The sequence below is a fragment of the Pelophylax lessonae genome (assembly GCF_965119305.1).
Source record: "Pelophylax lessonae genome assembly, chromosome: 3".
Classification (NCBI taxonomy): Eukaryota; Metazoa; Chordata; class Amphibia; order Anura; family Ranidae; genus Pelophylax; species Pelophylax lessonae.
The window spans coordinates 264,610,295-264,626,824 of record NC_138770.1 but is presented as its reverse complement, the minus strand read 5'-3'; the positions used below and the strand labels follow the sequence as shown (position 1 = coordinate 264,626,824).

Here is a 16,530-nt window from a genome sequence, read left to right as displayed (position 1 = left end):
TCTTCCAGATGTTGTGCGCGAAGTGGGGTTCTCCAGATGTGGACCTGTTCGCGTCTCGTCTAAACAACAAGGTGGAAAGGTTCGTGGCAAGAACGCGCGATCCTCGGGCGGACGCCTCGGACGCGTTAGTGGCGCCCTGGCCCCCCCCCCCCAATTCAACTACTGTCCAGGCTGCTTCGCAGATTGGCCTCGGAACAGCATGCGGTGATTCTGGTGGCACCGGACTGGCCTCGCCGGTCTTGGTACGCAGACCTCGTAAATCTGGCAGTCGACGCTCCGTGGCGCCTGCCGCTTCGGGAAGACCTTCTGTCTCAAGGGCCGATATTCCATCCTGCTTTACAGTCGCTGGCTTTAACGGCCTGGCTGTTGAAAGCCAGGTCCTGAAGGATAGGGGTCTCTCCCCTGAGGTCATTCCCACTTTGATCAAGGCTAGAAAAGCCTCTTCGGGAAAGATTTACTACCGTACTTGGAAAGCATACTTTGCTTGGTGTGAGTCCAGGGGGTATTCCCCTCGCTCATACTCGGTGTCGAGAGTGTTGGCTTTCCTCCAAACTGGAGTGGACCAGCGTTTGGCGTTGGCCACGATTAAGAGTCAGATTTCTGCGCTGGTCGTTCTCTTTCAACACCCTGTGGCGTCTAATTCATTGGTTAGCACCTTTGTTCAGGGGGTGCGACATTTGGCCCCTCCTAGGAGGGAACCTTTGCCTCCATGGGACTTGAACTTGGTTCTGTCCGTGTTACAACAGGCTCCCTTTGAAAAGATCAGGGAGATCTCGTTGTCTCTGTTGTCCAAGAAGGTTGCCTTTTTGGTGGCGATCACTTCGGCTCGCAGGGTGTCGGAGCTGGCGGCTTTGTCCTGCAGCTCTCCCTACCTGGTGATTCACAAGGATAAGGTGGTCTTGCGACCTAACCCATCCTTTCTTCCGAAAAGGATCTCGGAGTTTCACCTTAATGAAGACATTGTCTTGCCTTCGCTCTGCGCGAAGCCTAAGCATCCGAAGGAGGTTGCCTTACATTCCTTGGATGTTGTCCGGGCGATCAGGGTTTACCTGTCGTCCACTAAATCTTTTCGCAAGTCGGATTCCCTCTTTGTCCTTCCTGAGGGACCTCGGAAGGGCATGGCGGCGTCGGCTGCGACCATCGCCAAATGGATCAGACAGACCATTGAGCAAGCCTATGCCTTGAAGGGGAAGGTTCCTCCTTTCCCTGTGAAGGCGCACTCTACCAGATCTTTGAGTACGTCTTGGGCTTACCGTCATTAGGCTTCTGTGGCCCAGGTGTGTAAGGCGGCGACTTGGTCGTCCGTTCACACCTTCTCAAAATTCTATAAGGTGGATGTTCAGGCATCGGCCGATGCCTCCTTTGGCCGTAAAGTTCTCAGTGCGGCAGTTTCTTAGGGACCCTTGTTTTTGTGGGCCCTTGGTTATTGGGGTGTTTTACCCCTGGGTTACTTGTTTTCCTGGGTTGTTGCTCCTGTTGAGCACGTTTTCCTGTTGCCCAGTTGGTTCTCTTACTGTGGTAAGGTTCCTTTCTCTGATGTGGGTACTGCGTTGCCTTTTCTACAGTTGCGTCTCCCACCCCTCATGTCTACACTGCTTTGGGACGTCCCATTGGTGAAGACTTGTGAGTGGGCGGCGACTGTCGGAGGACGTAAGAGAAAACGGAATTTTTGTAAAAGCTTACCGTAAAATTCCTTTCTCTGAGTCCTCCGACAGTCGCCGCCCCCCGCCCCTCTTTTGGGGTTTTTGTGTACTCTTACTGCTATGCTACCAAACTGAGTTGGGAATGCTGGTGCAGGGAGGTATTGACTGAGGGGACAGCCCCTAGGGGTGGGTCTATGCTAAAAGCTTTTGTATTAACAATTCTTGTTGCCTAGCTACTCCTACGGAGCAAAGGTCAATACCCCATTGGTGAAGACTTGTGAGTGGGCGGCGACTGTCGGAGGACTCAGAGAAAGGAATTTTACGGTAAGATTTTACAAAAAATCTGTTTTTTTCCACATTTGGTTATGTTACAGCCTTATTCCAAAATGGATTACATTCATTATTTTCATCAAAATTCTACAAATAATACCCCAACGTGAAAGAAGTTTGTTTAAAATCTTTGCAAATTTATAAAAAATAAAAAACCAAAACATCCCATGTACATAAGTATTCACAGCCTTTGCCGATACACTCAAAATTGAGCTCAGGTGCTTCCACTGATCATCCATAAGATGTTTCTACAACTGGATTGGAGTCCACCTGTGGTAAATTCAGCTAATTGGACATGATTAGGAAAGGCACACAGCTGTCTATATAAGGTCCAACAGTTAACAGTGCATGTCAAAGCACAAACCAAGCCATGAAGTCCAAGATATTGTCTGTAGACCTAGGAGACAGAATTGTTTCTGGGGAAGGGTACAAAAACATCTCTGCAGCATTGAAGGTCCCAATGAGCACAGTGGCTTTCATCATCTGTAAATGGAAGAAGTTTGGAACCACCAGGACTCTTCCTAGAGCAGGCTGCCTGGCCAAACTGAGCAATCAGGGGAGAAGGGTCTTAGTCAAAGAGTTGACCAAGAACCCGATGGTTACTTTGACAGAGCCCCAGCGTTCCTCTGTGGAGAGAGGAGAATCTTCCAGAAGAACAACCGTCTCTGCAGTACTCCACCAATCAGGCCTGTATTCTAGAGTGGCCAGACAGATGCCCCTCCTCAATAAAAGGCACATGACAGCCTGCCTGGAGTTTGCCAAAAGGCACCTGAAGGACTCTCAGACCATGAGAAATATAATTCTCTGGTCTGATGAAACAAAGATTGAATTCTTTGGCCTAAATGGCAATTGTCATGGCTGGAGGAAACCAGACACTGCTCATCATCTGGCCAATACCATCCCTACAGTGAAGCATGGTGGTGGCAGCATCATGCTGTTGAGATGTTTTTAAGCAGCAGGAACTGGGAGGATCAAGGGAAAGATAAATTCAGCAATGTACAGAGACATCCTTGATTAACCACTTTAACACCAGAAGATTTGACCCCCTTCCTGACCAGGCCCTATTTTGTGATTCGGCACTGCGTTATTTAATGGACAATTGTGCTGTCATGCGACGCTGTATCCAAACAAAATTGACGTCCTTTTTTTCCCACAAATAGAGCTTTCTTTTGGTGGTAATTGATCACCTGTGTGATTTTAAATTTTTGCGCTATAAACAAAAATAGCGACAATTTTGAAAAAAAAAAAAAACAATATTTTTCACATTCTGCTATATAACATTCCCCTACCCCCCCCAAAATGTAAAAATCTAAATTTTTTAACATTTTGTTTTCTGCTACAAATTTTTGGTAAAAAAAATCGCAATAAGCATATTTTGATTGGTTAGCGCAAAAGTTATTGCGTTTACAAACTACGGGAAAGATTTATGTAATTTTTATTGTTTTTTTCTTTTTACTAGTAATGGCGGCGATCTGCGATTTTTTTTGCGGGATTGCGACATTGTGGCGGACAGATTGGACCCCTAACTGACATTTTTGACACTTTTGGGAGGACCAGTGACATTACTACAGTAATCAGTGCTACAAATATGCACTGTTACTGTAATAATGACACTGGCAGGGAAGGGGTTAACCCTATGGGTGATCAAAGGGTTAAATGTATGCCTCATGCTTACTGATGTGTGGGGGGGTTCTATGACACAGACAGAGATCGCAGGTTCAGCTATGCTGAATCCTGTGATCTCTCCCTGTCTGTCATTGAGAAGATCCGCCTGCTTTGTTTACAAAAGCAGGCGGGTCTTCTCACACTTTCCCCAATGATCGGGGAAGGGAGGCGGCGATCACCGCCTCTCCTCCTCCGGCCCGACTCCCACTGTGTCTAAACACCCACCCCTGAGACCACTAGGAGTCCAGCGACGTAGGTCTACGTCGCTGGACCCAGGGGAGCCGCACTGCCGCAGTAGGATTACTGCGAGCAGTTGGCAAGTGGTTAAAACCTGATCCAGACTGGGGCAATGGTTCATCTTCCAACAGGACAACGACCCTTAGGACACAGCCAAGATAACAAAGGGGTGGCCACAGAACAACTCTGTGAATGTCCTTGAGTGGCCCAGCCAGAGTCCAAACCCGATTAAACATCTCTGGAGAAATCTGAAAATGGCTGTGCACCGACGCTCATGTACATATGTTTTTTATATTTAATAAATTTGCAAAGATTTCAAACAAAGTTCTTTCACGTTGCCATTATGGGATTTGTAGAATTTTGAGGAAAAAAATGAATTTATTCTATTTTGGAATAAGGCTGTAACATAACAAAATGTGGAAAAAGTGAAGCGCTGTAAATACTTTTCAGATGCACTGTATGTAACACTAATAAAACAAACTAAAAGCTATTTGTTGAATTTATCTATAAAGCAAATTCAACACTAATAAAGCAAAGACTTTTTATATTTATCTAGAAAAGCAAACTCTATTTTATTTTTGAAGAGTGTTATTTTTCTATATGGCAAATAATTTACTAGCAGGTGTAGTAGAGTAATAAAAAACAAACCGACCCAACATTCATGACATGCATGCTGCTAATTCTGTGTAATTGAATCATTATTTGAAAGGGGCGTGTTCAAGATAATAGCAGTGTGGAGTTAAGTTAGTGAGGTCATTCAGTCTGTGAAAAATCAGGTGTCAAACAGGTGGACCTAATAAGGAAGAAGGCAGCAAATGTATGTGCTGGGTATAGTGCGTTTATCTCTAAAAACCTGGTGGATTAAAACTGGTTGTTCCAGAAGAACAGCGTACTTTGAATAAAAATTTGATTGGAGAGGGGAAAACATATAAAGCAGTGTAGAAACTGATAGGTTTTTCAGCTAAAATTATCTCAAATGCTTTAAAATGGCAACCAATACCAGAAAGATGTGGAAGAAAATGGAAAAGTACCATTCAAATGGATCGAAGAATAGCCAAAATGGCAAAGACTTAGCCAATGATCAGCTCCAGGGTGATCAAAGAAGGTCTAAAGTTACCTGTGAGTACTGCAACAGTTAGAAGCCGCTTATGTGGAGCCAAGCTACTGGTAAAAAGCCCCTGCAAAGTCCCATTGTTGGAAAAAAAAAAAAAAGGATAAGTGCCAAAGAGGTTACAGTTTGCCAAAGAACAAACTGAATGGCTTAAAGAGAAGTAGTGCAACATTTTGTGGACTGATGAAAGCAAGATTGTTCTTTTTGAGTCTAGGGGACGCAGACAATTTTTTAGACGACCCCCCAAACACTGAATTCAAGCCACAGTGACAGTACACTGTGAAAACAGTGAAGCATGGGGGCGCAAGCTTAATGATATGGAGATGTTTCTCATACTATGGTGTTGGGTCTATTTATCACATACCAGGGATCATGGATCAGTTTGAATACATCAAAATACTTGAAAATGTCTTGTTGCCTTATGCCAAATAGGAAATGCCCTTGAAATGGGTGTTTCAACAAGACAATGGCCCAAAACACACCAGTAACCAAGCAGCATCTTGCTTCCACACCAACAAGATTAACGTTATGGATTTGGCAGCCCAAACCTCAGACTTTTGTCCAATAGAAAACTTGTGGGGTGACATAAAAAATGCTGTTTCTGAGGTAAAACCAAGAAATGCAGAGGAATTGTGTAATGTAGTGCAATCGTTTTGGGCTGGAATACCTGTTCACAGGTGCCAGAAGTTGGTCGACTCCATGCAACATAGATGTGAATCAGTTCTCAGAAACAGTGGTTATACAACTAATTAGTTCAGTGATTTAGAGCCGGTTCACACTGAGGCGATCCGACTTTGGGGGGCGACCTGTGAAGTCGCGTGCACCGCTGTGCACTGCGACTTGCAGAGACTTCACATAATGGAAGTCTATGCAAGTCGCTCCCAGGTCGCCCCAAAGTAGTACAGGACCCTTTTTCTAAGTCGGAGCGACTTGTGTCGCTCCTATTAGAACGGGTTCGTTACTACTCAATGGACCGCGACCTACCGCGACTTGTCAGGCTGACGAGTCGCCTGACAAGTCGCGCTAGTCTGAATGGGCTCTAAGTCCCGGTTCACACCGAGGCGACCTGTGAGGCGACCTGGTCGCCTCACAGGTCGCCTCCCATAGGGAAGCTGCGGACCCGTTCTAATAGGAGCGACACAAGTCGCTCCGACTTAGAAAAAGGGTCCGGAGCTTCTTTGGGGCGACCAGGAGGCGACCGCCATAGACTTCAATGTTATGAAGTCCGTGGCGGCCGCTCCGAGGTCGCGGCGCGCTGCTCGCGAAGTAGCGTCGCTCGTATGTGAACGGGCACTTACAGGAAAGCATTTTTCAGTGTATACAGTAAATGTTTGAATTTGTAAATAAAAATGCAGACACTGCTACATTTTTTCTCATGTTTGATTTGAAAAAAAAAAGTGCAGAGTGTCCAATGCATTTGCGTGTATGGAAATAAAAGCTATTGTAAGGATTTTGAGCTTTACTCACTTTTTTAAACACACTGCTAATATTTTTAACACAACTGTACATTTGATGTTCATGTCCCTGTATTCAGTAGATGCATTAAGCTATAATTTTCTTCTAGGTACAATGTTAATGGAACAAAACGTCTTGCACACTACAAGGCTGAAAAAAGCAGTAGATGGAGAAAGATGGAAGGAAATATAGGGAGGCGTGGAAGGCGTTCACACAGCTCTGGAGGGTCAGTCCGAGAGCACTACCTAAGACAGGTTTGTAGGGAGCAAGAATTGCAGAGAGATACGCTGTATATTTAATTTGGCCCTAACATTTAGCTTTATATAAATGCATTGCAGTTGCCTAGTACCTATTCATGCAGTGAAGAAGCCTTAGAGGAGTTCCAAGAAGATTCTCTTCCAGCTCCCATGACCACCCGGCTCCGTCGGCAGAGTGAGAGAGAGCAGGAATTACGCCTTCTTCAAGCAAGACATACACCCTCACCATCTCTGATGCCTCCAGATACTCAAACAGAGCCATCGCAATGGACAGTTGAAGATGTTTGGGCTTTCATACATTCTTTACCAGGTAATGAGTGCTAGATTCTACAGACAGTTTTTCGTGGTATTTCTCCACTGACAGGTGTGGAGAAGTCTTCTGCCCTCTAGATTTATTGATTGCAAAGGAAAAATTAAAGCTGAACTCGCTTTTCTCCAATTCAGTAAAGTACCAGTGCTTGATCACTGTCCTGCCCTTCGCCTTCTGATTTGACAATGAAGGGGGATTACCACAATAATGTGATCTTTAGTTAATCCAGCCACAAATGGTGCGATTTCCTTTTCTGCAACCATGGTGGGGCATGGGGAGCCTTCCCTGCTAGGAGAACACAGGGATTATTGCTAGCAGCTATGGCCGCTGGCAATAATTGCATGAAAAATCAGACCGACTAGTTGTACAATCGGGTGCAAGCAGCCTGCCCATACATGATTTGAATCTCAGCTGGTCCCTACTGAACTGCCAGAGATTCAAAACATCCATGGTCAGCTTCAGCCTGCTCTCTTTACTGTCAGCAAACTTCCAGTTCCAGGTTGACAGCACCCTAAAAGCAGTAGAGCCTGTTTAACTTACTTACAGCTTTACCACTACCTCACCCAGTTCAAGTCTCATTGTGAAAGAGATTACAGGAAGCTATTCTAAAAAAAAATTTCAAGTACCGATACTATCTGTATTTTAAATCCTATTTGAGTATTTTTAGTATATACTTAACAATATAAATTGTGTGTGTTTTTTTTAAATCCGCTTAGAGTTAAGCTATAAAGTTTGTTGTTAAAAAAAAACTGTCATAAACGGCCGTGTATGGGTGGCATTAAGCTTTGGTGCTTCCACTTGTGTGTTGTTGTTGAAGGTACTGACATACCATGAACATTCTTTTTGTCACAGGAGGAAGCGTTTTTCTAAAATTTAAATCAGTTAGTTTAACAAGTTAAATGTAAATAGCACTTTGCAAAGTTCAGTTTTAGTTTTGGGTTTATGTCAGAGGATTAAATTACTCACGCACTTAAACTGAAACTCCACCCAAAAGGGGAAGCTCAGCTTCTCTGCCTTCTCCCCACTTTACCGCCACATCTGGCACTTTTCGGGGGTAACGGGTACCTGGTTTTGACAGGTACCCGCTCCCACTTCTGGTTCAGTTCGCCGCAGCGAAATGAGGCAGAAGTTTTCTCCCCCTCCTTCCCCCTCGCAGCCTACCATTCACAGAGCGCAGTGCGAATCGTGCATGTGCAGTAGGAAACCAGCTGTGAAGCTGCATGGCTTTTGTCAGCAGTATTTGTAGCTGCTTACTTTTAATTTTTTTTTTTGGGAGGGGGGGCGGATATCTTCTTTAACCACTTGCCGACCGCCTGCCCCCATTAGGAAGCTGGGAAGCCGATCCACAGGGCCGGTGGCCGCGATTGCCGCCGGGCACCCGCGATTGCTCCCCATAAAGAGAGAAAGACTGTCTGCTGTTGTAAACACAGCAGACCATTTTTCTCTCTGGAATGAACACAGAGCGCCTGTGATCCTTCTATTTAGGGTCACAGGTCTCTGTGTGTTGATTCCACAAGTCCCTCCCCCATACAATTAGAAAACACTCCCCTAGGCTCACACTTAACCCTTTGATTGCCCCTGGGTTAACCCCTTCCCTGCCAGTGTCATTATTACAGTAACATTGCATATTGTTAGCACTGATTACTGTAATAATGTCACTGGTCTCCCCAAAAGTGTCATAAATGTCAGTTTGGGGTCCGATCTGTCTGCCGCAATGTCGCAGTTCTGCTAAAAATCGCAGATCGCCACCATTACTAGTAAAATAAATAAGTAAAAATGACATAAATCTTTCCCCTAGTTTGTAGACGCGATAACGTTTGCGCAAACCAATCAAAATACGCTTATTGGGATCTTTTTTACCAACAATATGTAGCAGAATACAAATTGGCCTAAAAGGATGAAAAAATTTGATTTCTAAATTTTTTTTGGGAATGTTTTATAGCAGAAAGTGAAAAATACTGTTTCTCTTACGTCCTCCGACAGTCGCTGCCTCCTCTAAGTCATCACTATTGGGTATTGTCCACCTATCCGTAGGAATAGCTAGGCATATAGACTTAGTCAAAAGACAAAAGGCATTAGCATATACACACCAACGGGGGCTGTCCCATCTGGTCAATACCCCCCCTGCATCACCACTCCCAACTCTGTTTTAGTTTGCCTAGCTTAGGAATAGTCAGGCTACCTTGTGCTGGGGCTTCAGTCTCAGCCTTCCTAAATCTTTCATTTGATTTTTCTTTTAAATGTCAGTTTTTTTCTCTCACTTTACTAGCTGTTTATTTTACCAGCTCTAGTGTTAGTTTATTCTTCGGATGAAGATGGAACATGCGGTGCTGGGATTCGGACTGGCCGCCCTGGTTCTCCAGGGCACAGAGGGCCAGATGGACCCCCAGTCCGCCATCGAGCGTTCAGCTATGGTTCGCCCTGGCACTACGAACGACCCATCCCTGTTCGCTGCAGGGATGCAGCCGTGAGGTGGCTACCTCACAGGACTTGTCTGCGATACTGCAGCGTCATGTCCCTGGCTCACGGCACTCCCTGTCAGATGAGGTTTATCCGTGCATAGAGGCCCCCCACGCCATCGGGTACAGGTAAGTACTTTCTGTGTGGGGCCTCTGTCTGGGGTGACAGTCTGCGTTGCTGTGTGTCCCCATGTCTGTGCCTGTGTGACTCCCTGTGCGATCCCTGCGGGGTTCGCTGTGTGCACTGTATGTTTTGCCGGGGGTCCCTGTCCCAGTGTCACCTTAGGTGCATGTTTGGGGGTACAGACTTGTGTGTTGTGCGGCGACCGCTGCGGGGGAAAAATTGCGCGGTCCGCCATGTTTTTTTTTTTTTTTTAAATCCAAAAGGTGTTTATTAAAAACAACAAAAAAAAACAGAGAAGGGAAGGGAACAGGTGAAAACATTCACAGCAATGACAATCGGGTACATACATACATGTTGAAAAATACCGCACCCTCGCAGGGGTCACATCTCTTGGTGAGAAGAACCAGCATAGAGCAATACAAAAACAGGAATAATTACAGTAGTGTTAAGATAATAGAAATGTCCGAACCTACTTAGGCCGATATAAACATAAACCAAAGCAGCAACGTATCAGGATAATCAGGGTTCGGCATAAGCGCAGGAAGAAACCTCCCCACATCAACCGTGTGAAAGTGACACCCCCCGAGAGCACCACGCCCACGTGGCCATCATACCCATATCAGAATCCAAGGGGTAGAGAGATACCGGGAACAGGTCTCCACCACAGCAAAGGAACGGAGGAGCCCAGTTCCCAGAAGGACAACAAGAGAGGGAGGGAAAAAAAAGGGGAATGGGTCGAACAGAGAGAAGGAGAAAAAGAAAGGGGAATACAGGAAGGGAAGAAAGAGGAAGAAAGGGAAAATAGGAGTTCAGGTGAGAAAGACCCCATTATAGCCAGGATGTCTACCAACAAACTAAGCCTGCAGAATATGATACATAAGCAGTTGTGCAGATGCTAGTCCCGGGCAATCCAACCAATCCTGCCAGATTTTATAAAACTTTGTGGCTGCATTACGATGGCGATACGCTAGCTGTTCTCTTAGCAGAATATAATTGACTCGTGCCACCCACTGTGCCAATGTAGGAATCGTTGGACTCATCCAATAGTTAGCAATCAGTTTCCTGGCCAAGTATAATAGCCTATGCACCATTATATATGCACCAGGGGTAAACGGCTCCGGGTCTAGTATGCCCAACAGACACACCAGAGGGTCAACCGGTATAGGTGCATGGGCCACTTGTGAAATGCATTGTGTGACCTGAGTCCAATACCTAACCAACTTCGGGCAGCGCCACAGCAGATGTATGAAATCTCCCCTGTGGGAATCACATTTAGGGCAAAGAGGCGTATCCCGCCTACCCCACTTATGCAGGAGGACTGGGGTACGATACGTCCTATGGAGTATAAAGAGCTGGGAAAGCTTGTGGGAAGCCGACAGAGACACCGAGGGAAGGGCCTCTAAGGCCTGATCCCACTGATCTCCGCCAATATCCCCCAGATCCATTTCCCATGCCGCTCTACACCGCAAGGAGGCCGGGTCCTGTATACACGAGAGAAGCCATTGGTACCTAAGGGAGATCAGTCCCCGTTTATCTTGAGCCCTAATCACTGAGTTCACAATCGTCTGGTCCGCCTGTCGTATGGGGGACAGTCGCTGCTGGGTCTGAAGGGCATGGCGCAGTTGGAGGTAGCGATAGAAGTGTTGGCGAGGGAGATTAAATTCAGACTGAAGGCGGTCAAAAGGCTTAAGCACAGAGCCCTCAAACAGTTGGGCAAAGTACCTTATACCCCTGTCCCGCCACCCCAGAGAGTCTTGCAACCTAGCGACCTCTGGAAAGGCCGGGTTGTCCCAAAGCGGCGTAAAATCAAAAAATCCATCCGAGTGTGACAACACACGCAGTTCCCGCCACAGGCGACGCAACAGGGTCGCCGTGGGAGCACGGAACGGCAATGAGGGAAGATCCATCTCCAAAAGGGACGCCGCTGAGAGAGGTAGCCTGGAATTAGTCAGAAGCAGGGACTGTGGGTCCGTCGAGGACTGATCCCCCCACCCCGCCAAGTGCTGCATCTGAGCTGCAAGAAAGTACATCCGCGGATGGGGTACTGCCAATCCACCCTTATCTTTGGGGTACTGAAGGGTAGACAATTTAATACGGGGCTGCTGCCTCCGCCAGACAAGGTCACGAAACTGGGACTCCACCCGCTTAAACCAGGACACTGGGATCCACATTGGAGAGTTATGAAAGATATACAATAGCTGGGGGGCCCAAATCATTTTAATTAAGTTCACTCTGCCAACCACCGAAAGTGGCAGCTTACTCCAACTCTTACCCTTAGTACGTTGCTTGTCTAAAAGAGGCAGCAGGTTCAAACGCAGGTACTGAGCCGGATCCGGGGAGACCATCACCCCCAAATACCTAAAAGTGTCTGCTACACGAAGGCGACCCAGGGCCGGTAGAGAGGGATTGGGTATGGGGTCAAGAGGCATTAGTATGGACTTATCCCAATTAATAGAAAAACCTGAAAATGAGCCAAATTGTGCTATAAGAACCATAAGCGAATTAAGGGAACCCTCAGTGTCACCCAAATACAGAAGGGTATCGTCCGCATATAGGGACACCTTCTCCTCCAGGTCACCCCTCCTGAAACCCACCACAGCCGGGGAACACCTAATGAGGGCCGCCAACGGCTCTATCGCCAGTGCAAAGAGCAGGGGGGACAGAGGGCACCCCTGCCTAGTACCCCTGTAGAGGGGGAACGGGGAAGATAGTTCCCCATTCACCCTGACTCGCGCCCTAGGTGCCGAATATAACGCCTTAACCCAACCAATGAAGTCATCGCCCAGGCCAAAGCGAGAGAGGACCTCCCACAGATAAGGCCACTCGACGCTATCAAATGCCTTGGCCGCGTCCAAGGACAATATGGCTCTATTACCCGGGTTATCAACTGGAATTTGTAAATTGAGATAAAGCCGCCGTATATTAATCGCTGTGGACCTGCCCGGAATAAATCCAGACTGGTCTGGGTGAATGATGGAGGTAATGACCTTCGAAAGCCGGTTAGCAAGAATACGTGCGAAAAGTTTTATATCAGTGGTCAACAGGGAGATCGGTCGGTATGAGTCGGGGTATCTAGGGTCCTTCCCTGGCTTGGGCAAGACAATAATAATGGCTTCACTCATGGAATCCAGCAGGACCCCCGTCCGCATAATATCCTGCATAGTGGAGAGGAGAGCCGGCAGAAGGACTCGCCCATACCTAGAGTAGACCTCAACTGGAAGGCCATCCGCTCCCGGTGCCTTATTATTAGGTGCCTGCCCCAACGCATCCGTCAGTTCAGACATTGTAATCGGAGCACTAAGGGACAGACTATCCTGCTGCCGAAGCTGAGGCAGGGAGCACCCGTCCAAAAAGGAGGACAGGGCCGGGCCCCCGCACCGGGGCTGATACAGATCAGCATAAAACTGCCTAAAGCCCTCAAGCACCTGAGGAGTGGAGGAGACCACCTCCCCGGAGGGAGAGACAATCTCCGTCACAGAGCCAGGATCCTGTTGAGACCTGGCTACCATAGCCAGCATGTGCCCAGTGTTCTCGCCCTCCTCAAAGTACGTTTGTTGCAGGAAATATCGTTTCTTCTCAGCCGCTGAAAATACCACTGAGTTATACAAAGCCTGCGTCTCCAGCCAGGCCTTCTGCGCAGAGGGAGAGGGCGAGGCTATCATGGCCTCCTCCCTACGCTTCATGTCATCACAAACCGTTTCCTCCCACTGCGCAGAATTACGTTTAACCATAGTAATCCCTTTGATAATTTGACCACGCAAAAAGGCCTTAAGGGCATCCCACACCACCGCAGGGGAGGCAGAACCCCTATTAACAGCCAGGAATTCTTCCAAGGCCGGTGCAATCGGATCCGGCTCAGGGAACAACGTCAGCCAGAACGGGTTCACCCGCCACAGCCCACGAGTCCCCGAGCCCGGAACCGAAAACCTAACCCAAAGCGGAGAATGATCGGACACCAGGCGAGGCTCGTACGCCGAATCAGTCACCCGGGGCCTCATAGAGTCATTCCCCAGGGCCAAATCAATGCGTGACAGTCCTCCATGAGTGGCTGAATAGCAGGAATAACATTTAGTGGAGGCCTGCCTGTCCCTCCAAACATCTCTGAGGCCCAATTCCGTCAAAAACTTAGCAAACGCCGTAGGGCGTGAAATAGGGGCGGGCCCGTGATAGGAGGGGTGGAATTTGTCAAGTGCCGGGTCAAGATAATTATTGTAATCCCCCACGGCCAATACTGGGGTATCGGGGTGGGGTGCCATAAATTGTGCCAATAGACGGAGAACCTCGTGGGAGAAGGGTGGAGGGACATAGACAGCAGCCAAAATACACAGAAAACCATTAATTTTGCATAATAAAAAAACATATCTCCCCAGATCGTCCACCCTGCTGCGCAGGCACACAAAAGCCACCTCCCTGGACACCAACATGCTCACCCCCCGCGAATACGAGGAGTGAACAGAATGGTATTGAACAGGATATGCCCGAGAGCGTAGCAAATGCGTGGAAGTGCGCACCAGGTGGGTCTCCTGTAAACAGACAATAGTGGGCTTAAGCTTCCTAAGATATGCAAATACCGCTTTACGCTTAACCCCATCCGCCAGGCCCCGAACATTCCAGGACAAGATTAATGCATTAAGCTGTGAGAGCTCCATGAGTTAACAAAAACACAATATAAATGTAACAGCAGAATTCCCCCAGACCACCCGACATACCACTCCCCACCGCCAGCCATAGTTCGCCTGAACAGAGTCTCCGGGAGCATGCGCACTGAGTGCGTAGGTAAGTAGAGAGGGAAATGCAGTCCACGCCAGCCATCTGCAGCCGGAAGAGTCCTAGGCCTGAGAGGTCTCACCTGAAAAAGAACATGAGGTAGGGAAGGGGGGAAAAGCAGCAGTGCAAAAAACAAAGTCAAGGGGGCCAACAGGGCCCAGTAGTAAACCATTCTCCGTTCCACGGAGTCAGCATGTCCCCGCAGGACAACAGGATAGGGGCACAGTATGCAAAGGAACCGCATACAATCAATCTGGGGGGAAACACGACAGTCTCGCTCAGCCGAGCGGTGATCCCAAATGTAATACCCCTTATTGGGGGGTAAAAAACACCAACCGTAGAAAAAAAAAAAAAGGGGGAAAACTTGGAAATGGACAGTCAGTGCTCCGCATCATAGACTGAAACTCAAAGCCAGTAAAGGATAACAGCGTCCCCAAACTCAGGGGGGTGCCTGCCGGGCTAGATGACGTTCCTCCCTATCCAGCCAGTTCACAGCGGCCTGGGGGTTGTCAAAGAATTGTGTCGATCCATTCGCCACCACCTTCAATTTGGCAGGATAAAGCATAAAATACGGCACATTCAGCCTACGCAGCCTCTTCTTAACATCCAGAAATTTAGCTCTCCTGCGTTGCACTTCAGCAGAAAAATCAGGGTACAGAGGCATTATCTATAGAGAGATCAGCAGTGGTTCTTGCTTTATTCAGGATGACATCGCGGTCCTTGTAATTGAGCAGCTTGAATAGAAAGGGTCTGGGGGGGGCTCCCGGCGGAGGAGGTCTAGCAGGGATCCTGTGGGCCCGCTCCACAGCAAACATGGGGGAGAAGGAATCCTTGCCAAAGGTTGTCAGCAGCCATGCTTCAATAAAATCCACAGGGTGTTTCCCCTCCGCCTTTTCAGGGATTCCCACTGCCCTCACATTATTCCTACGCAAGCGGTTTTCCATGTCCTCCAATCTGGCCGCATTAGCTGTAGTAATAGAGTGGAGAAACTGAACATCCCGCTGTAATGGTTGCCACTCATCTTCTATAGTACTAACCCGGCCCTCCAATGCAGCTGTGCGATCCCGCAGCTTCTGCATGTCCTGGCGTACTAGGGACAGTTCTAGTTTCATGCCCTGAACTTCACCAGCCAATCTAGCGATGTTAGCGTTGCCAGTGGTGACCGCTGAAAGGATATCCCGCAGGGTGGGCTCCGAGTCAAGGGTCATGGAAGGGGAGGTAGGCCCCAACTGCAGCGCCGCTCCCGCCTCAGGGGGGGCCAAAGGCCCAGAGTCCAGCGACAGGAGAGGGCCAGCATCTCCCAAGTCCCCCGAGGTCATATCCACATCCCCCACATCAGCCTGACAGAGAGGGGGAGCGAGGTCTTTACCTGGAGGCTTTGCGAACAGGCGCTGTGCAGCCTCCTTCTGCTTCTCCTTTGCCGAGCGGGTCGCGGCGCCGCCATCTTGGCCGCCAGGGTCCGCCGCCGAGCGGGACTTCGTGCCGCGGGAGGACATCCGTCCGGATGGAAATAGTGGCACGGCCGGCAAGCAGAGGATGTGGAGAGGTGATCCTGAAAGTTGCAGGTGAATCGGGCACAGGATGGCTGAGATCAGCAGGAGAATAGCAGGATACCAGCGGAGCTACTGTGGGACACGTCCGCTCACATCACTCGTCGGCCACGCCCCCCCGCCATGTTTTTTAATATGCACACGTGTATAGCCCCTCTGGGGCGAGCTTACAGCTCATTTTGGCGCCATCCGCCGCCATTTTGTGGGCAGTGGAACGATCGGTTCGGCCGCATGTCCGCGGCCATCTTGGTGTAGCCTCCTATGCATCCCTATGGGGCAGCCATTTTCCCTGGGGTCTGGCTTATAGCCAGCCCCCTCCAGCAGCATTTCCTCCTCCTCTCAGACAGCACAGGCACAGGTAGCAACGATCTGCGGGCTCTGCAGTGTATCTCTCTCAGTCTTCTTCTGTATACTGCTTCTGGCTCAGTTTTCTTTCTCCTTTTGGGGGTTTTCATAGCTGTGACAGTAGCGGTGGGCTGCGCACTCCGCAGCGCTATTTAAGGGGACAGTACATTACTTTTTTGCACTGTAGTTTTTTATTATCTTGAGCCATGGATTCTCAGGAAAGCAAGTTTCCTCCAGCTTTAGTGGGGGGCCCCAGTTCTCCTGTGGCCCTGCTGCG

General features: G+C 48.4%; 1 protein-coding gene across 1 annotated transcript in view; it reads left to right on the top strand.

Moving 5' to 3' along the window:
• PHC3 (polyhomeotic homolog 3) overlaps positions 1-16,530 on the top strand; it is a 179,695-nt gene that overhangs the window by 147,501 nt on the left and 15,664 nt on the right. Inside the window, exons 13-14 of the mRNA XM_082249149.1 lie at positions 6,551-6,695; positions 6,780-7,008. Of these exons, the coding sequence (XP_082105275.1) occupies positions 6,551-6,695; positions 6,780-7,008 (374 nt within the window). The remainder of the gene's footprint in view (positions 1-6,550; positions 6,696-6,779; positions 7,009-16,530) is intronic.